The sequence below is a fragment of the Python bivittatus genome, unplaced genomic scaffold (genome assembly GCF_059951505.1).
Source record: "Python bivittatus isolate LINGU-HERP-01145 unplaced genomic scaffold, Pbiv_v1 ctg000980_np1212, whole genome shotgun sequence".
NCBI lineage: Eukaryota > Metazoa > Chordata > Lepidosauria > Squamata > Pythonidae > Python > Python bivittatus.
The window spans coordinates 2,962,816-2,984,405 of record NW_028277125.1 but is presented as its reverse complement, the minus strand read 5'-3'; the positions used below and the strand labels follow the sequence as shown (position 1 = coordinate 2,984,405).

Below are 21,590 nucleotides of genomic sequence, written 5' to 3'. Positions count from 1 at the left end.
ATGAATAACAATACAGGGGAGATCACGGCACTAAAGCTCAAAGATTTATATTCTTTTTCAGGCCACGAAAAGAACTCAGTGGACTTTGTCTGGAACGCTCCATCTTTTATGAACGCGACTCTGAGCAGTCATTGAGGAACTTCAGCCATTCTCTTTGTCCGCTTATCGATATTATGTTTTTTGAAACCATATCTTCGTTTTAAATAAATAAACACTTCTTAAATTTTAAGAAAGTCAGGATGTCAGCTGCAACCGCATGACCAAACCCCCACTTTCTTTTTACATGAGTGTGCACATTTTGGGTCCCCTCTGTGAGACACTGCCATGCAACGGGACCAAGGAGGGGTGTCTTTGGTCTCGTGTCACCTCCCCTTCAAAACAGCCTTCCCCCATCCCAGACTTGTTGGGGGGGCTCACCCTTCTGGCCTTCCTAAAAGCTTTAAAAACTTGGTTTTCCCCCAAATGCTGGCTTAGGATGAGCCCCTCTGGAAAGCTGGTTTAGGACTCTGAGTATCTTGTGGGGTTGGCCATGGATTCTGCTGTTTTATATTTATTGTAATTCTATTTATTTATTTGGAATTTCCATTTCAAGGCTGCCCCACTCCACAGCAACTCTGGATGGCCTACAATTAAATTTTGAGAGAAAGCAGCATCTATCAAAGAAAAAGAATACAGCTGGCCGGAAGACAGGCTCAAAACTGAAGGGGCTCAACCAGCCCAAGGCCTGGGAGAACAGCCAGGTCTTTAAAACATGTAGGAATTCAAAAGGATGGGAGCACCACGGAGACCTTATCTTATGGATGCTGCTCCACAGGGCAGGACCCGTCACCAGAACAGCACGTTCCTGGGTCCAGCAAGGCGACACCGTTTCATCAGCGGGACCTGGAGCGTGCCTGTTCTAGCTGACCTCGCCAGATGGGCAGAAACATATGGAGACAACTGTTGTTATTATTGCTGTTGTTGTTTGCACAGTCAGCCAGGTGTTTAGACTGGATTTGGCATTTTTATCCACTGATCGAGTCCTTCCCAAGGACCTGGCACAGACAGATGTTGTTGTTTGATGATATTAAAGGTATTGTCACAGGATGTGAGCTGTTCCAAGTAAAGCTGCCTTTTGCAATTGACGTTGTTGTTTTATTATTATTGTATTATTATTATTATTCTGCCCTTTTTATATATAACTCAAGGCAGCATACATACCTAATACTCCTGTCTCCTCTTTTCCCCACAACAACCACCCTCTGAGGTGGGCTGGGCTGAGAGAGAGGGACTGGCTCAAAGTCACCCAGCTGGCTTTCATGCCTAAGGGAGGACTTGAACTCACAGCCTCCCAGTTTCCAGTCCAACACCTTCACCGCCACATCAGACTGGCTCTTGTGATATGGTGCCAGATGTTGTCGTTCTTTTATGTCTATTGTTGATCTTGCTTTGGTTTTAATCCACCCGGGGTCATGTTTGGCAATTAGAACAGCCACACAAATTGGATAAATATATAAACAAACCCACTCGAGCATCCCTGACAGACTGTTGCCAGAAAAAAAAGTTATAAAGAAATGACAAAAGTTTGTGGTGTTGCTGAAAAGGTTCAACTGGGTGTATTTGCACAACCCAAGTAGCCAGACAGAGCAGAGACATTCCCATTATGTTCTGAGCCTGGTTAGTGTTAACCTTAGTTAGCCTTCTGTGACTTGGTGGGTTGTGCAAACCTATTGGTTAGTCTATGGTTCACAGTACAGGTAGTCCTCGTTTAGTGACCACAATTGGGATGAGCAACTTGGTCGTTAAGCAAAGCGGTCGCTAAGTGAAACTGCAACCCTGCTTACGATCTGACTTCAACTTTCCTTTGTTTTACAGACCTGCAAAGGTCATAAATGCAAGGATGGGTTGCAAAGTTACTTTTTCATCACCATCATAAGTGCGAATGGTTGCTAAATAAGGCAGTCATTAAACAAGGACTACCTGTATTGTGCAAACCCACATGAGTTAATTCAATAACCAGGTTAAGCGTCTTGGATGAACATGGGATTTCTCATTTTATGGAGGAAACGTTTGCCGTGTTAGCCTTGTGCTCCAACAGTTTGGCAGCGGTGTTAACTTCGGAAGCCTGACTGCGCTGCTTTTAAATCCCCAAAGCCTCTAGAGTTATTTTGAATGCCAACAGATGTTGACTAAGGACAAGTGCCTCTTTGAAGCTTGTGGCTACTAGATTCTTTTGAACTGGGTTCTAACAAGCATCTGAAAAAAGAAGGAATAAGAGCCAGAAGTAGTGCAAGTGGGAGAGAATAAGAAAACACACGGAAAGCCCAGGAAACTGTTCCAAAGAAAAGTTCTGAAAAACAGCCCTCTCCAACTTCCAGATGTGGTGGGAGTACAACTTCCCGGATTCCCATTCCTCCAGAGAGAGGACCAGCCCAGGAAACACCGTGGCTGCACCTTGGCATTTTTACCCCATCTCAATGGCGTAACTGTGGAGTTTCTGGTGCTCCCTGAGCTGGCTGGCTGGCTTGATCATCGCTGTGGTCCCCACCCTCCCTCTCACCGATGATGTTCCCTAGTTGGGAAACGAGATGTCTGCCAGCCAGCTCAGAGAACCCCAAGGACTCCACAGTCCAACCCTGAGCCTCAGAGATTCGCTTCTGTTGGGCACCACCGCTGTTTGGCTTTGGAAACCATAGTTCCCAGCAGGCACCAGTGCAGGGGGCCACAGACAAAAGGCACCCTGGGTCTTGCAGTTCATGCCATGCTGACTTTGCAATCGGGCTCAGCCAGGGAAATACAGCTCTAGTTCGGGGAGGTGGAAGGATGAAGCGTCTTACTTTTTGTCCTTCCTGGCAGCTGAGTAGGCCTAGCAGAGTTCAAATCCAATCCTAGGACATCTGGGGGGTCCATGGGATTTCCCAGGTACAAGCTGCAGAGAATGAGGAGGAGGAAAAGAGCAGAAAAAACGTTGAAACCACCTGCTTGCTGCATTCTCTGACCATTCTCTCCTTCTCCCAACCCTGGCTACCTGAGACCCCACGTGGAGCACAGAAACGGCGGGGTTTCTGCCTAAAGAGTCTGCAGAGCCCTAATCATTGTTGCTGTCTGGCTGGGGAAGCTCACCTAGAGGGACATGTATCTGTTTGGATGATATACCATCAGTGCAGGGGAGAAGTGCAAACATCCTGCTTGCTGTCGAAAAGCGCTTCTTAAGTTTTCAAGCTGACTTGCAATGATTCCCAGGTAATCAGTTTTCAGGCCTGAGAGCTACCGCGCCTCCCAGTTTCAATTCTATCAACATCACCGGGAGCAGGGGAAACTGAGGAAGAGGTGCACCGGAATGAAGTATGCCTTGTTAGCTGCAGGGGTGCAGGTGGGCTTCACACAACCTGGGCACACTGCTTGGAGCCCACCAGGAAAAGGGAACAGGAGGTTGACGAAACCTACGGGGTGCATCCACGTAGCATGCTCACCGGTAATTGAATCAACCTATCTCCTGGCTTTGCACAATACCCCGAACCATAAACTCACCCAATTTGTTTGCACAACATGCTAAACCACAACACAACACCCATCCACACACCCTAATTGTTAACACTGAATCAGGTCGAGAAACATCCTGTAACGAAGCAATGGCGAGCTGCTCCTAAGTCGTGGCCTGAAAAACTCCTCAACAAAGGAGCTTTGCCTTCATGGTGAACAAGCTTAACAGGTCATGTGAATGCTTCAGGTAGGCTTCGACCTAGCCTGGTTAGACACGTGTGCAAACATAGTCACGACTTGTTGGCAGCGGACAAACCTCTTTGCACCCACCCAGCTATCACGTCGAGAGGCAGAGCTGAGGTTACGCAACCAAGCCAGCTTGGAGGAATGTATACACTCGAGGGCCAAAGCACACACCCACACCCACGACTCACACACTAAAGCTCTCGCCGACGTATCTTAAATTTCGGCAATAAAATAAAATGTGAAAGGTAAGATTGTCACAGGAGGGGCTGAGCTTTCTGAGGAAGGAAACCACCTTCCTACACAGGATGTGGGGAATGACGCGTCCTCCGGATGTTGCAAGTTTCGCACCCGCTTTAAGGGCAAACTACATCTCATTCACCAATGTGGGTGTATGAGTCGGTGACTGTATAATAAAGGAACTGAATCAAAGGTGGGTGAAGGAATCTCAAAGGTCCTTTTCAGAAAAGAAAAAAAAAAATCAGTGAAAGCTACTTCTGGAGCAAGTGACTTAGAAAGCATCACTCAGCTGTTGCTTCTCTGCACACAGAAGTTCTTTGTTTTATTTTTCAGAAAAAGGGGCTTCTATTAGGCACTGATCATTTTTTTTAATGCGCAGCCAGGTTCTCCAGGCCCCACTCCTCCACGTCTGCATTCACACAAACACCCTCGCCCAGCTCAGTTAAAGCCTTGGCCGCTGCATAGGCAACACGCCCAACTTGCTTAGCTTTAATCCTGGCTTGTTCTTCCACGGCTCGGTGTGTTGTGCACACCCAGGGCTTATGGTTCCATGGGGAGGCACGTTCAGAAAAGGGGATCATGCCCATCGTGCCAATGCAGCCTCTCTTCCCGCCCAGAGCCAGGTGGGCATTTGGGCCTCTGTGCATGCCAGTTCTCCCCAGGGCCCGGGGGCAAGAAATACGCTTTTCTCTTGGTGTTCTCTTTCCCCCAAATGGCAGCCGAGAGACAGAGGTGGATATTCCTTCCTGGGACACTCCTGGCCGACTGACCCCGAGGCCAGCTAGCCTGGCTCTGGGGCGTCTGCAGCGGCTCCAGACGCAGGAGCGATGCGATCTCTCCAGCTCTGGGACCAGGCTGCCCCCCCCCGGGGGATGGCCCAGAGAGAGGTGGGCTGGGGAGATGCGCCCGTCCCGCGTCCTCTTACTCACTCATCAATCTTGTCCGGAAAGCCCCAGCTCTGCTGGGGGTTGGTGTCGCCATGGCCCGTGTGGATGAAGCTGTTTTTGAGAGGCTGGCTGATGTCGTGGGCGGACAGCCCCGCCACCGAGGTCACCGTGTTGCGCGGGAACTGGCCCACTTTCAGGGTCCGCTTATTCTGGCCCCGCCACCAGTAGTTCTCCGCCCTAGGGAAGAAGGCACGGCCAGGTTAGCGGAGCCCAAGCAAGCAAGTTCAGGGCTGACCAGGAAGGGAGCAGGGTGGCCAACAGCAGACGTCCCCGACCTGGCGCCCTCCTTGCACGAGGATCCCCCAGATCTGGCCTCCTGGGAGATGGGGTCCCAACACATCTGGGGGGTGCCAGGTTGGAGAAAGGTGGTCCGCCACAGTTACTTGAATCGGACCTATTCCTACGTTAGAAGGTGAGGCTGGAGAGGATGCAGGAAAGCTATGCTGACCAAGAGGACTGGCAACATGAACCCAGAGAGGGAAGGCATCCACCTCGAGGGAGAAGCAGCAGGAAAGAAACCAACTGAAAAGACCTGGTAACAGGCGGGCATCAGGCAATCTCTGCATATTCTCAACGAGAATTCTGCCTATCCTGGTTCCAGACGTGTTACAGGATCCAACACACGCACGCACGCACACACACACACCTAGCTTCTGAGCAAAGGTCTTGGCGCTTCCGCTCTGCTGAAGTCTGCAGTGGTGCCTGTAAGAGCGCAACGAAAGCTTGGGCTCCCTAAGCCAAGCTGAGGCCCTGCCAGGTGCAAAACAACAGGCTTCACCCTGTCAGGATCCAGCAGACTGCAGGTGACTGCAGATGTGGTCAGAAAAGTCAAGATGGTGCCCACGATTGAAGCACTGCCTGTGATTGTGCATAAAAAACAGATGGAGCTTCCATCACACCACCGTGGCCACCATCTTGACTTTTCTGACCACCCCCAGGGACATCCCTGCAACAAATGCTTCCGTATTAGATGCTAAGAGCTCGGCTTGTTCAGCTGATGCTTCAACGGGCTGCAAAAATTCAGAGAACCAAATAGCCTTATCTCGCAAATTCCATAAATTGATTTGTCCCTTTATGAAAAACTCTTTCCCGTTTAGATTAACTCCTCGTTGCTTCCTCTGTGTGGCCCACGATGACAATTCCCGCTTGGACGGTCTGACTCGTCCCGCTCCTCCCTCCCAGCAGCCCTCCTTCTCCTTGGGCCACAAAAGGGCTTGAAAAAACCCGGCTTGCAAATGCCCACCCGCAATCCAGGGCGCCCTGCACAGCCAAGAGAAGATGCCTGGCTGCATTCCGCAAAGGCACGTTGCACACCTTGGCAACCCCCCCGGCCCTCCCCACGCAGCCTGCTGGGGTTGGTGGTGCTGGGGCTGTCCCACGAGGCACCTCCCAGACCGGATTGGTACTGATTGATTTATGACATCTGCACACTAACCCAATGGCCCGTAATCAGCTTCAGAGCCAGACGCCATCTTCCCACTTGACTCGTTGGGGCCAGGCTGGAGAGACTCAATATTCCAGCTCTTTAAGCTTCCAGTCCTTATTTTTAACACTCCCCACATTTCTACCCTTCCTCCTTCTTTCTGTACATGACCTGCTTTGCTTTTCGGCCACCTCCCTCCTCCTATTCCCGTTACCGTTTGGGTCCAGACATGCTCCATTAGACATTCCTACAGACTGCATATAACCTTGGTCACGTCAGCTCTCGGTTTGCCTGCTTGGAACTGAACGGTTGCCAAGTGCCTAGAAAACCGCCCAGCCATCAGCTCGGCTTGGCGGACTGGGCGTTTGGCGTCCCCCCCGCCTGCCCGGCTCTGCAGCCGAGCCGTGAAATCCAGCCTCCCGGTTTGCTGTCTTAAGGACTGGGAAAGGGAGAGCGTCGACCAGGTTCGCCTCGAGTAAACCAGGGTTTGCCCAGATCTGAGGGCAGGTCCTGGGGCTCTCCAGGCCCAGGGGAAGAGATTTGCTCCAGCGTTCGAGATGCCCTTTTCTCTCCTTCTCTCCCCATGCTGAGTAATCAGTTGGCACCAAAAGGCACTCGCCAGGAAGGTAAACAGGAAACGGGGCTGAGCCAGCCCAGGGAGGGTGACTCACAGGTAACCTAAGGAGACAGCCTCCCCCAGGAGGAACCAGGGCTGATGGGGCAGAAAAGCCCTGCTTGCCCCCACGTCTCCCCCCTTGGGACTGCACCCATCAGCGAACACGGTCTGGACCCAGATTCCCTCCGGAGCTTCAGAGACTCCAGGCTTCTGCAGAGAGAAAATCCTGCCTCGTCAGCTTCGGGGGGATCCCTGAAGACCTGCTTCTCGGTATCTAACGGCCGGGCTGGCCCCAGAGCGCTCGGCTGCCCACAGCTGCAAAGGCAAATGGGATAGGAGCCTCCGCTCTGCTCCCTGCCTCCAGATACCATGTTCACCCATTTATGGGGATGTCCACAGGGGGAGGGTGGTCAAAAAAGTCAAGATGTACCTGTGACTCCATGACCAAAGTCCTCTTTTTTTACGGGGAGTGGCGGGGTTTCAGTTGCAGCCGCTCTCTTTACTTTTTTGACCTCCCCTCCCCCAAAGACTCCTGCACTTTACTTGGCCTGTTAAAGATTTGCAGCTGTGGCTGCAAGGATGCTAAGCTTGGTTAGCCGTAAACCTGGGCTGTTTTTGTGGCTTGGCGCGTTTGGTTCGGTTGGTTTACGATTCAGCAAATGGGTCCATCGGTATCCAGGCTGAGTGCCTTACGGGAAGGCAGCCCCACGAGTTTAACTGGAGCTGGAAGGGACAATTCAGAAACAACACCCACCCGAGGCTTCTCCCCGCTTGGGCGCAGGGCCCTTCCATTTCCGGTTGAAAAACATTTTGCAAACAATGAAAAATCTGTTGCAGATGACAAGACCAATCACCAGTCAGCTTGGCCCATGGGATCTGTAGTCCCGCACCTCCCAAAGACATCGGGGTCAGAAGGCCAACTAAAGCACGGGCTGGTTGTTTTGCATCCTTCCCGCAAGACATACCTGTGCTGGTCTTTTCCTATCTATGTAGTATCAGGTGACATTGTAAATCTGGATTAACAGCACTCAAATCCTGGGATTTACTTCCTGCACGGGGAGGCGTCCCGTGGCAAGCAGCCCCCTTGGAGGAGGCAAACGATCAGCCAGCCCCAGAGGAGGGAAGAACGCCCCTAGAGCCTTATGAATCGGATCTGGGGAGGGGCCAACGGGTGGACCTGCTACCTCCGCCACGCAGCCCTACCCACAGGACTTCTGCTCCCTGGCAGCACGCGCAGGTCCCCGAGATAACCCATGACAACATCACGCACGGCACAATCTCATTGTGCCGTTGTCACGTCATTGCGCAATACGGCATCGAGGCTGGAAGTCGTGCACTGCGGCAGCACCGTTGCGTAGCTTGTGCAACATCGGGACACAGTGACGTCACTTGCTGCTCTTGCGGAGGCCCACAAAAAGACAGGAATGGCCTGCGGGGGACCTGAATGCCGTGCCAGTGTCCGGCTTTGGCCGCCAAAGCAGGTTGCTACCCGCATTTCATTTAGGAGAGATTCATCTCTAACATTCCACCAATCCACAGCGAAATCTGATATACGAGGGGCAGCTCTTAGCAGTACCCATACCCCAAAAAACAAAACCTTGCAGCAATTCTGGTTTTCTTTCACGGGGTGTTGGTGTGGCAAGGAAGAAAAGGCGACAGGTAAACAGGCGGAAGAACTACACGATTATGAATGCGAGATGCCGCAGTTTAACTCTCTCTGATCAAATTCCACATTCAAGGCAAGCAGACAGGCGCAGGATTTAAAATCCTATCTAGAAACACCTGAAACTCTCCTTTGCTTCTCCTCAAGCCCTCTGCTCTTTCTCTGACTCTAAGAAATGAGTATTTTGCAGCGTTTCCATGGCTGCTTACCCTTCAAACCACCTTAAAATGGATGTTGGTTGGCTGCAACTCCATCTCTGATTATCCCCAGACTGGATTTTAGAAAGCAGCAGGTGGAGGAAAATTGCTTACATCTGCTGGTGACATTTCTATCCTGGCCTTTCTCCAGGACTGCCCGTTTTCCTCCACAACCACCACCCTGTGAGGTAGGCTGGGCTGAGAGAGACAGAGAGGCCCCACGTGACCCCCGTGAGTTTCCTTGGGTGAGGGTAGACTTGAATCCGGGTCTCCGCAGTCCTAATCCAGCACCTGACCACTACACTACGCTGTCCCTCCCGTGCAGATGCCCCGCAAAAGCCATTTGCCAACCGAGTCAGAAACTGAATGGCAGAAGCGTTTCAGCGAGAGGAAAAGAGAAACCCTTCTGCTGGCCCAAACGTCGGGTGGAGGAGGGAAGCCGGAACCCACTAGCTTGGTCTCCGCCCATTTGGACTCCAACTCCCAGCTTCCCCAGCCAGCCTGGGCTTTGCACCCAGCAGCTCTGGGAGACAGTCGGACGAAGCGAAGCCACCGTACCAGCTTGATTTGGGCGAGGGCCAAGGAGGCAGCGAGGCCACAAAGCTGCTGAGGCTACAAGCCAGAGGGGGCAGGCTGATTACAAACGGAGACGGATTTAGGGAAGGCATTGAGGGCAGCACCTGAGCCCTGGGGCAACATCTTCTCCCCATCGTGACAGAGCTGGTCCACCCTGCAAGAGGTCTTGGGACAGCAATGGAGTTTTCTCCAATATCTGGGGATTTTGCAGTTTTTCCACCGAGCGAGGAGCCGTCTTAATTTTGTGACCATCCTTTGGGAATTTGCCCAAAGGGGAAGGGAGAAAAAGCTGCTCAGTTTTTCATGCCAAAGGAGAAATGTTTTAGCCTACTAATCCAGTTTTGTCATGTTTAGTTTTGGAGGTCAGAGCCTCGAATTACTATTATTCGTTTATTAGAGGTATATCCTGTCTTTTTGGTCCAGGAGCTCCAGGTACCACAGAGAGTGCTCCCTCCTCCTATTTTTATCCACTACAATCCTGTGAAGTAGGCTGGGATGAAGAAGAGTAACTGGCCCAAAGACACCCAGTGATGGTGATGAAAGTGATGATGAAATGATTAATAATAATTGCAAAAGGCAGCTTTTCTTGGAACAGCTCACAACCTTCGACAATACCTTTAACATTATCAAACATCTGCCTATCCCAGGTCCTGGGGAAGGACCTGACAGATGAATAAAAATGCCAAATCCAGTCTAAACATCTGGCTGACTATGCCACCAACCATAATAATAACAATATTAATAATGTCATCTCTTCCAAATTCTCCTCTGCTGAGATGGTAGGATATGCAAAAGCATTCATGAGTGTTTTTAAACCAACCACAGACTTCTGCTATGTCTGAACTTAGGGAATTCAGTTAAGCATCAACTCCGGTTAAGCATCAAGCCATTATGCTTGTTAACCTGGTTCCGTTAAAAAAATTGCTAAACCAGCTTCCCCAACTTGGGAATTCCTGGGAATTCTGCTTCTGGTACTCCCAACACACTGAATGGGTTCACACGACTTGCTAAACCCTGAATGCAGGACAACAGAGTGCAATTTCTGTACTCACGTAAAACGCCACGCTCTAAAGAAATACTTTATACGATATGTTAACAAAATCAACAATCTTATGCTGGCTAAATCAGGCAGCCTGGTTCATGCAAATGTTAGTTCCCCAAGGCCTTGAACGACAAATAGCCCAACCCTATTTCAACCTAGTTTAGTGTCTGGCAGTCACCAGGATGGAGAAGGAAGGTTTAAAAGAACCAGACATCTTTGGCTAGAATTTGCTTACGGAAATCTCCAGGAACGTATCTGTGGTTTTTATATTGTACGTAGTTCAGAAATGCACCCAATAAAAGTCGCCCTCCCCCTCAAAATAAAAATAAAAAATTAGAACTAGGCAGCCTGATCCTATTTCTGTCTTTTTTCCAACAAAATCCCAGGAACTTGCAACCCCTTCTGGGGAGACCCACCATTCCAAGAAAAAGCACTCCGCAGCCCCGTCCCCAAATCAACTCGCTTCTGCATTTGCACGGCCCACGGGACCACAAGCTGACCAAACTGGCTAGTGGTGCGTCAGACAAGTCCCTAGCAGGTGCATTCAGACAGCAGGCCAGCCTCAGTCAGCCTTAAGCGCAGACCCTTTCCGTGTAGGTCTGGTCTGGGGCATTGTGAAAACTCATCCCTTTGGGGAGTTTCCGATGCAACGCCTCGGGCGCGTGCAGAAAAGGTGTTAACTTAGGGAAAAGGTGTCTCCTCCTCCTCCTCCCTGTTCCCACCCGCACCCCCTGCCAAACCCGTCCACTGGGTCACCTGTCTTGGGAAGGTCATCCCCGATCCTCCTCCGAGCACTCAGAGGAGAAGCCGAAGCTGGGCTCTTCCCAGACTGCCCGCTCGAACTGCCTGTGCCGGAAAGATCAGCTGTTTATGTACCGAGCTCCATCACTCAGGGAGGCACGGCGGTGATGTAAGATGGGTGGGGGCGGGCGGACCCACGCGGGATCGGCATTTAGCTACACCCAGCCCTTCTCTGGCTCCAATTACAAACCGCCTCCCTGCAATTAAGGGCGCAACAGTCATGGCTGGGCAGACAGAAGCAAAGCCGATCCCTCAAGACATACAGTCTACGCCAGAGGTGACTAAGACTGGCCTTGCAGGGGAGGCTTCGTGTGCCGGGAGGGGGCAAGGCTGGGAGGGGGCAGCCGGCCGGGAGGCCCCCGGCCACTGCCCGGGGAGGCGGTCAAGCTCAGCCTCCTCTTTCAACTTTTCAAATGTTTCCCCACCTTAGTGCTCTCCCTGCAGTGTGGGGCTACCACACCCATCAGGCTGGTAATCCATCCCACGGGGAGGGGCCGGGTTGAGAAGGGCTCCCTAGGGGGTTCCAGCCACTGAAGTTGGCCAAAGGAGAGGCCCAGCTGCAGACATAAGCCGAGTTCACGCAACTCACTAAACCAGTGAGTTGGCAACTTTAAGACACGCGGGCTCCCAGAATTCTGGGAGCAGAAGTCCATGCACCTTAAAGTTGCCAAGTCTGAGAAACACCGCACTAAACTGGTGGGCTTTTTCTTTATCCTGCCTTGATTACTTTTATAGATAACTCAAGGTGGTGAACATACCTAATACTCCTTCCTCCTCCTATTTTCCCCACAACAACAACCCTGTGAGGTGGGTTGGGCCGAGAGAGAGAGGAACCGGGTTGGCAAAATACAGCTGCTGTGTTGACGTGACTCTGGCAACAGGCGGGTCCGTAACCGACCAACTGTGGCATACGGTGCCAAGGATGGGGGTGTGTTCATCCAACACGCTTCACCGGGGCAGGTGAGGCCCCACAGGTGCCCACGTGCGCAGCGTGCTTGGCTTGGTTAATGTTAACTTTGAACTGCTCTTCCTTTTTATGGCCCTGCCTGTGGTGACAACCAGCCCGACCACTTTGCTTACGGGTCAATTTATCGGGCAACCCTAAGAGACGCTGAATTCGGGATCCAGGTTAAGCTGGTGGTGTGAGTGCCGAGAGTGGCAGATGGGGGAACTGCCTTCTGCCAAGCCTCGCGACGGAGCCTTGCCCAGGACCCTCCCTTCTGCAGCCGGAGGGAGGGCAGGGACTCACTTTCCGCCCCGGAGGCACTGAGCCACCATGGACTGGCGATGCCCGATGGGGGGAGAGGGAGGGCAAAGGGTCGGGGTGGAGGGAGAAAACCCCACAAGAAAATGATGTGCTACCTTCTGCATCAGCTGCTCCTTGCCAGCCGATCTGCTCTTGTCCTGCTCCGAGATGCCTGATCGTCCTGGGGGTCTTGCCTCAAAAAGAGCCCCCCTCCTTCTGCCGAAAGACCGCCTCCCTCTGCCTTGAGAGGAACGTGTGAATCTGCCTAACCTGAGCCGCATGCCCTGCTTGGTCTGACAAGGAGCAGGAACCTTTCCTTTTCCAGGATCTTGGTTTAAAGGGGATTGCAGGCCCTGTGGCTTCCTGCTTCCTTCCCCACACCCCAGGACAAATTCTTTGACCCCCCCCCCCCCTTGATGCAGGCTAAGCCAGCTGGAATCTGTGCTTGGCTTGCCTGGGCCCCAAGGAAGAAGCAAAGAAGGGCCCCGCTCCAATCGCCCTGCAGAAAAGTCAGCCCCGGGCCCCAAAAGCTTCGAGGGAGTCCCCCCCCCAGCCAATTCAGGCTGCCCAACTCATCTGGCCCACCTCAGGCGGGCAGAGAGACTCACAGCAAACAGCAGGGGGACTTTCCCCCTGCCAAGCCAGCGCCTGGCATCTCTCCAGAGAGAGAGGGATGAGTCACCACGAGGCCAAGTCTGACCTCCGCCTCTGATTCTGCACGAAGAGGCCATCGATGAGGACGTGATGGAGGCGGCGGAGGGCTGAGCCTCTGTTCACCTCTCCGGGCCATCCAGCACGTGTTTCTCGACTCTTCTTCCAAAGGCTGGCTGAGATCGCAGAACAGGCTCCGCGTTCCAGCCAGGCTAACCAAACGCACCGGATGCGTTCACACAACATACTTAGCCAGGTTAAGGAATGAACCTGCCTTCTGCGCAGAGCATCTAGCCCTAAACTAAGCAAACTGCCTAGGTTTTCATGATGTTAAAAATTAAAACTTGCCGTAGAAGCCCTTTCAACTGCCATGTTAACTCTAACTCAAGACACAGATGTGTAAACACTGCCACTAGGTTCTGGGCAAATATGTTATCCGAACGTAGCCATTAGCACTCGCTTGAATCTACTGCTTCAAGCAAAGACTGGGAAAGTTGACGTCCCAGGCCTGGGGGAATGTGGCCGTAGAAATCTCTGCTTGGGTAAGAGTCTTTCACTCCTAGACCCTTCACATGGGCTCATGCACCCCACCCAACCAGGTTGTCAGTGTCAGTAGAACTAGTGCATTGGGGGGGGGAGGAGGAGGAGGAGATGATTCTCCTCAAATAAATCCCAACAGCAGCTCAGCATCACGCTGGGTCTCTTAATATCATACTATTCATGAAGTTTCGGAAGAGCTGGCTGCAACCCAACTGCCCTTCGAAGAACTTGATTTGAAAAAGATCTAACCACCCTCCACAGGTAGCTTTCTGTAAGATTCTGCTCAGAGATTCAGGCTCCTTGCGGGTCCCTGTTGCCCCTTCAGAGAGGGGAAATGAGGAAGGGGTGGCAAGAACCCCGTGCTGCCTTCCCTGAACCAGGGTGCCCCTTGGCATGCAGTCCGGTGCCACTGCTAGGTTCTCCTGGGAAAACAGGGCTGGGTCCCTCCTTGGCATGCAGTTCTGATACGCGTGGGTGGCAGGGAGTGGTGGCTGGGGTGGGGGCGCGCAAGTGTTTGGCTGCAAGCACTCGAGGGGACGCAAGCTGCAGCAAAGGCAGCAGCAACGGGAGCCGGGCCTGGGAAAGGGACTCTGTGGGAGAGTCTCCCCCAGAGGGAGAATGGGCCCCTTGCAGCCAGGCTGCCTGCAGGGCTCAGACGAGGGCATGGTGCAAATGCTGGGTGCCCGGAGCTGGGATCTCCATCCCCGATGCTGGAGGGTGGGGGACCCTCACACACTCTGCAATTATGTGGGGCGGTTGATATCCTGACCGATCTTTGGTGGGGGGTCTGGTTAGAAAGAGCCCTCCACGATCTTCCACACCAGCCTGCTTTGCAAAGGGGAGACTGAAGCGAAGAGAGGAAAGACGGAATCGAGGGTGAAGAGCAAGCCGGGAGCAGGGATGGGAAGAGAATTCATCATTCGAAATCCTGGGAAAAGCAAGGGCTTGCTGAAGATGGTGGGACTTACCGGGCAACATCTGGAGGGGGAGAGCTAGAGATATGGGCATCTGGTAGCCTGGTTTTGGTCCCAGGCCTGGGTTTAATATGTTGGGGGGTGGCAGTTGCGCTTGGTTTTAATAGCTGTTTTTATGCGCTGTCTTGTTTTTCATTTTATGTTTGCAATTGTTTTAATTACTCTTATATATTATAAGCCGCCCAGAGTCCACTGGACTGGGCAGTTATATTAAATCTAACGAATAATAACAACAATTTTAAAAAATTGCACGGGGAGAAGGGGTGCAGATGGCAACACAGGTGGTTTGACATCACCACGCACATGCCATGCCTTACGTAAGATGTAGGTGTGCAGCCACGGCATTTGCGTGACGCTGCTGTCCACATCTGTCCCTGGGACATCCACGGGACTGCTACGGTGAGAGAGGATGTTGCTGTGAGAACTCCCACAGGCTGTCTGCAACCCACATGGCATCCCTCCAATGGCCTGGTAGCGTTAATTTTGGCAGACAACCACCCTGCACCATGGTTAGCAGTAGTGAGAGAGAGCCTGAGGCTGCATGGAATACCAAACCGAGGTTAGCGCCCTCTCCTGGAAGAGCAGACCTTCTGACAGTAAAAGGCATCAGATGATCTGCGAGTTCCTTTTTCCACTAACTTTCCCCAAGTTGGAGGAGGGCTTCTTCTGGGCCCAGAGCAACACGCTCCCACTCGCATTGTTGCAGGCAGACTGCGCCTGGGGATTTGGGGACATCAGAAGCTGTCCCCACGTGCGGCTTTGTTGCAATTTCTATCAGCATCAGCACAAGGATTCCATGCCACGCTTGCTGCCAGGCTTCGGGGGAAGAACACCATGCCAATCCCCTCCTCTCAGGTGCCAACCGTGCTACCAGCCACACGGCAGCCCAATTTTGTGTGAAAATGCAGCAACAATTAGGACAAAAGGGAGAGCTTTTCCAGCCTGGATTCACTTTATGAATTGTGTTCTTCTTGGTTGCTTCTCTTTGGAATCGCTGATCATAATAACCGAAGTTGATTTGATCGTATCCCTCTCTTACAGATTTAATGAGAGAGGAACTGAGGCAGGAATCCTTGCTCAACATTACCAGGGGCCACCAGCAGATAGGCACCATTATATTTAAATAAGCAAACATCCAAGCAAATAACATGGTAAGATTTTTAAGTATTCGTATTTGATGCCTCTCATTCTACTGACAACCTGGTTGGGTGGGGTGCATGACCCCATGTTAAGGGGCTCTTTCCCCAATGAATACATTGTCAGTCCTTTGACCAGAGTTGAGTTCTCCCTGAAATACAATCCCCGGATGCCATTTATTGTGTTGCAACCAAGTTGGGCCATTGCACACATTCCCGGTCTGTTGCACAGGAGTGATCTCAAAGAACGGTACATGGCGGCTCTTTGTATGTGTTCAAGTACCATTCACAGATTCCTCCGCCCACAGCCTGGACAGACCAGGACTACAATTCCCAACAGCAAGTGCCTGCAAAAGGAACAAGGGATGCTGCGTGCATCGTGACATTGTGACACAAATCACCCAAATGACGTACTTGCAGCAGGGTGCCAGTGTGTCACTCAAATTGTTTGTGCGATGACGTCATGATGTCATTTTGACAGCACCTTGACTTCTATCGAAAGCCTATGTCTAGAAATGTGTCAGGGTCAGCCAGCCAGCCAGCCAGCCAGCCAGCAGGGAAACAAGTGGAAAACAAAGAAATCATTGGATCTGGATATTCTCCAACCCAACATCCTTAAAGAACGCAAACATGAAATTCCTGTTCTAAAAAAATAAAAAAGTACACATTGCTGTGGTCAACCCCTATATAGAAGACTGCCAATTTTTTAAAAGGAAGATTTGGCAAATAATGGGAGGATAAGTCTAATTGGCTTGGCGGCTCTTTACTAAATTAGTTAATTATTGCTAGTCTATTGCTGTACTGTGCTATTATTCATTCTATGCTATCCTTCCTTCCTTCCTTCCTTCCTTCCTTCCTTCCTTCCTTCCTTCCTTCCTTCCTTCCTTCCTTCCTTCCTCCTTCCTTCCTTCCTCATCCATTGAGTCACTGATTCATTGATTCACTGATTCACTGACTGATTGATTGATTGATTCATTCATTCTACTACCCATCTCACAGCAGTGAGATTTGTACTATTATTACTGTTTTTATTAATCTATAATACTGTTTCTCGTAAAGGAACGCAGATTGACTTACAAAACAATTTTTAAAAATCCTAAATAAAACCACTGATAGTAAACCAAAGACAGTGAGCGTCCAAGGTTCATTTTGGAAAAGTCAGCAGATGGTCCACCCAGAGGTGGTCTGTTCTGACCTCAGCACTACAAGCCAGGCCCCCGGGTGGGATCATAGGCAGCCTCCCCTCCCCAGTGATTTTAATTTAGGGCAGAGTTTCTCATGCTGGCTGGGGAATTCCGGGAGTTGAAGTCCACGTATCTTAAAGTTGCCAAGGTTGAGAAACACTGTTCTAATGTTTCTCCCCAGGGACTAATCTGGGAGTGTGCAGTATTGCTTGTGTGTACAAGTGAGGGTATAATCAGGATGGGTGCATGTCTTATGTATGTGTATGTGCGTGTGTGGGTGTTCCTGCTCTCCTCTTGGGTTGTACAGTGGAGCAAAAAGTATTTAGTCAGCCACCAATTGTGCAAGTTCTCCCACTTAAAAAGATGAGAGAGGCCTGTAATTTTCATCATAGGTATACCTCAACTATGAGAGACAAAATGGGGAAAAAAATCCAGAAAATCACATTGTCTGATTTTTAAAGAATTTATTTGCCAATCATGGTGGAAAATAAGTATTTGGTCACCTACAAACAAGCAAGATGTCTGGCTCTCACAGACCTGTAACTACTTCTTTAAGAGGCTCCTCTGTCCTCCACTCGTTACCTGTAGTAATGGCACCTGTTTGACCTTGTTATCAGTATAAAAGACACCTGTCCACAACCTCAAACAGTCACACTCCAAACTCCACTATGGCCAAGACCAAAGAGCTGATGAAGGGCACCAGAAACAAAATTGTAGACCTGCACCAGGCTGGGAAGACTGAATCTGCAATAGGCAAGCAGCTTGGTGTGAAGAAATCAACTGTGGGAGCAATCATTAGAAAATGGAAGACATACAAGACCACTGATAATCTCCCTCGATCTGGGGCTCCACGCAAGATCTCACCCTGTGGGGTCAAAATAATCACAAGAACGGTGAGCAAAAATCCCAGAACCACACGGGGGGATGCAGTGAATGACCTGCAGAGAGCTGGGACCAAAGTAACAAAGGCTACCATCAGTAACACACTATGCCGCCAGGGACTCAAATCCTGCAGTGCCAGACGTGTCCCCCTGCTTAAACCAGTACATGTCCAGGCCCGTCTGAAGTTTGCTAGAGAGCATTTGGATGATCCAGAAGAGGATTGGGAGAATGTCATATGGTCAGATGAAACCAAAGTAGAACGTTTTGGTCTAAACTCAACTCGTGTTTGGAGGAGAGAGAATGCTGAGTTGCATCCAAAGAACACCATACTGTGTTGGTGGTGGAAACATCATGCTTTGGGGCTGTTTTTCTGCAAAGGGACCAGGACGACTGATCCGTGTAAAGGAAAGAATGAATGGGGCCATGTATCGTGAGATTTTGAGTGAACACCTCCTTCCGTCAGCAAGGGCATTGAAGATGAAACGTGGCTGGGTCTTTCAGCATGACAATGATCCCAAACACACCGCCCGGGCAACGAAGGAGTGGCTTCGTAAGAAGCATTTCAAGGTCCTGGAGTGGCCTAGCCAGTCTCCAGATCTCAACCCCATGGAAAACCTTTGGAGGGAGTTGAAAGTCCGTGTTGCCCAGCGACAGCCCCAAAATGTCACTGCTCTAGAGGAGATCTGCATGGAGGAATGGGCCAAAATACCAGCAACAGTGTGTGAAAACCTTGTGAAGACTCACAGAAAACGTTTGACCTCTGTCATTGCCAAGAAAGGATATATAACAAAGTATTGAGATGAACTTTTGATATTGACCAAATACTTATTTTCCACCATGATTGGCAAATAAATTCTTTAAAAATCAGACAATGTGATTTTCTGGATTTTTTTCCCCATTTTGTCTCTCATAGTTGAGGTATACCTATGATGAAAATTACAGGCCTCTGTCATCTTTTTAAGTGGGAGAACTTGCACAATTGGTGGCTGACTAAATACTTTTTTGCCCCACTGTATTTGTCTGTGCATGTATGAAAACAAGAGCTGCATATATTCTGCTTGGAGTCACATGATTAGGAGGGTAGAGACTTAGAATGGAGCAGTCATGAACTGCCTGAGCCACTGCCCAACTGCTCTCCCCATAAGGATGCAGAAGGGGATTGGGAGGGACGTTTTTTTTCACAACTCCCAGCACAATCTGACCCAGTCTGAGGAGGAACTATCCATTTAACTGTCATGCCATCCAGTCCACTCTTAACTAGCTTGTTAATCAAAACATGTGGTGTTTTGCCAAATGCTTTGATAAATCAAGATCGATTACATCTACAGCATTCCCCCAATCTACCAAGGAAGGTACCCAATCAAAATCTAAATAAGGGTAAGCTGGCAAGGCCTGTTCTTGACAAATCCAAGCACAGCATGCAAAACATAAAGAGCAAGAGATTCAGAACAAGAAGTATTTTTTTCACACAGAATGTAATTAAAATATGGAGTCTGTTATTACAAAATGCAGGCCACCCACTTGCATGGCTTTCAACTGAGGGAGGATAAGCTTATCAGTCCCGTCTCCCCGTCACAGGCAGAATGTGTCTTGACAGGAGATGCTGGATAGTATGAGTGAGAGCATGCTACAATATGCATGACTCCTTGTGGCTTTTCCATCAGCATGTGCCTGGCCATTCTAGGAAGCCAAGTGGTTAGTTAGGCGCAATCCAGAGCTGTTGCAATGCTGCTACGAGGGGAATGGTTGTTAAAAAGGAAGCAAGCTGTTACATTCTGCTCCCTGCAAACAAGCTGAGAATGGCCATTGCTTCAAGCCAGCACTAGCTTCCCCACAACATACCTGCCCTCGATTACCGTGATTATGTCATTCAGCTGGATAAGGAGTTTGTCTGGTTCTTCAAAATCTTGCAGAGCCCGCATGTCCGTGGGTTGGGCCTGCGAGAGGAAAAGTAAGGTGAAGGTTTATGGGTGACGTATCTCAACCAAACCACCCTTTTCTGCCTTAGTGGCCTCCAGATCTATTGGGCCTGAACTCCGAGGCTCCCTGGGGACCATCATCAGCCACAGTGGCTGGAAATTCATGAAGCTGCACACTGAGCTTTCCATGGTCCCCCTTAAACTTCTGGAGTATCTCAACAAAAATGTCTAATGTACTGGCATGAAAGATTACTCGTGTGTAGAGGAGTACAGAGAGGTCCTTGGAGAAAATACGTGGCATCCGTTAGTAAAAATGTGAGTTTAGTCTAGGAAAGCAGGGAAGGGTGAGAAAGAAACTCAGGACTGCCCAGCCTTGACTCTCTTTGGCATAAGAGGGAGTGAAGGGGAAATGCTGTCAGGCTTTCAAGATGACCTCTCGGATTCCTTGTGGTATCTATTTCCTGACCTGGCCTACCTCAAAGGGCGGTCACTGTGGTAGTTCTATCCATCCCTCTCATTAGATGGCAACATGCTTAGAAGTGGGGGTGTCGGGGTGTTTACATGACCTTTGCATCAAAAAAGTTATGTGTAAAAGTTGCAAAGCACATACATGTAGGACTTCAATTGCAGCCGCTGTCCTGACTTTTTTAACCCCTACCCCATGGCCACCCCTGCCTAGATGAGGGTTCTAAAACATACAATGTCAGCCTGTTGTTTTCCAGGCTCTTGAAGACCTTCAGGCATTTTAAGCATGTTGAAGAAATTTGGGGAAAAATGTTTGCCACAATGAGCTCAGAACCAAGCGTGCACCAAGACAAAAACAGTTTGTTCTTCTGTGGGATAAACCTGCCTTGGTTTGTATATTGGTGTCTACGTTCCTACATTAAGCCACGATTTGGATCTCTTTTCCAGAAATATGGATATCCAGATGTTCACCAAATCAGTTTTTCCTGGGTTTTGGAGATGCCTGTTTATGCTCAGCCCAAAGCCCAAAAGGACTGCCCACAAAGATCAGAAGTCCAGATTAAACTCTGGCCCATGAACCTGACTTGCATAAAAACATAAAAACACTGCAAAGATGGTTTGTTGTTTTTAAGAGGAACGGATGACACAGCATGACGCCGAGCCAGCTCTTCATTTCTGCCCTACAAAGGACATGGGCTCCACATCCCCCAGAGATCTTTTGGCATTGGTGTACATGCGCTGCACCCTTCATCCTGGCTGCCGCCATGCCATCCTCTGCCCAACCAATACCTCCAAGAGGAAATCCCGCAGCGCCACAAAGGTGGGTCGATCTTCTGGTTTGTGTGCCCAGCACTGCAACATCACGTTGTAAATATCCTGGGGACAATCTTCCGGCCGGGCCAGCTGTTCGCCTTCCTTATCGATCTTGTGCAAAATCTACCAAAAGAAAGCAGAGTTCAGGAGACCCAGCCAGGCCTGGCCGGCGGCGTTTCAGTGAGGAGGCTGCCAGATCTCGCCTGCAACCATGTGGAGACCATTCAGTGGCACCGAGAAAGGGTTTATTTATGAAATCTACAGGCGCCCCAATCTGTTGCGACTGAGTGGCTTACAAAATGCAACAATAAAAAATACAGAATATTAATCCAGGAAGACCCCCCCCCAACAATCACGTTAAAAACTGGAACATCGCACAAGGGACAGAGCCAGGTTTTAAGGGCTCGTTTAAATAGGGCCAAGGTGGGGGGCTCATACAAATGTCCAACCAGGCCCTATACCGTGTAGGACAGTGTTTCTCAACTGTGGCCACTTGAAGATGTGTGGACTTCAACTCCCAGAATTCCCCAGCCAGCAAGGCTGGCTGGGGAATTCTGGGAATTGAAGTCC

At 50.3% G+C, this 21,590-nt stretch overlaps 1 protein-coding gene and 1 long non-coding RNA gene across 7 annotated transcripts in view; one reads left to right on the top strand and one right to left on the bottom strand.

The window, feature by feature from the left end:
- TNK2 (tyrosine kinase non receptor 2) overlaps positions 1-21,590 on the bottom strand; it is a 95,966-nt gene that overhangs the window by 13,379 nt on the left and 60,997 nt on the right. For all 6 annotated transcript variants that reach the window (XM_088131636.1, XM_088131637.1, XM_088131638.1 and 3 more), the window contains 4 exons: positions 20,997-21,143; positions 19,666-19,760; positions 4,875-5,069; positions 2,817-2,908 (listed from right to left, as the gene is read on the bottom strand). In XM_088131636.1, the coding sequence (XP_087987762.1) occupies positions 2,817-2,908; positions 4,875-5,069; positions 19,666-19,760; positions 20,997-21,143 (529 nt within the window). The remainder of the gene's footprint in view (positions 1-2,816; positions 2,909-4,874; positions 5,070-19,665; positions 19,761-20,996; positions 21,144-21,590) is intronic.
- Positions 11,223-21,010, top strand: LOC103054921 (uncharacterized). The gene is made up of 3 exons (XR_003085950.2): positions 11,223-11,487; positions 15,663-15,772; positions 20,655-21,010. It is a non-coding gene; the product is annotated as an uncharacterized LOC103054921 (long non-coding RNA).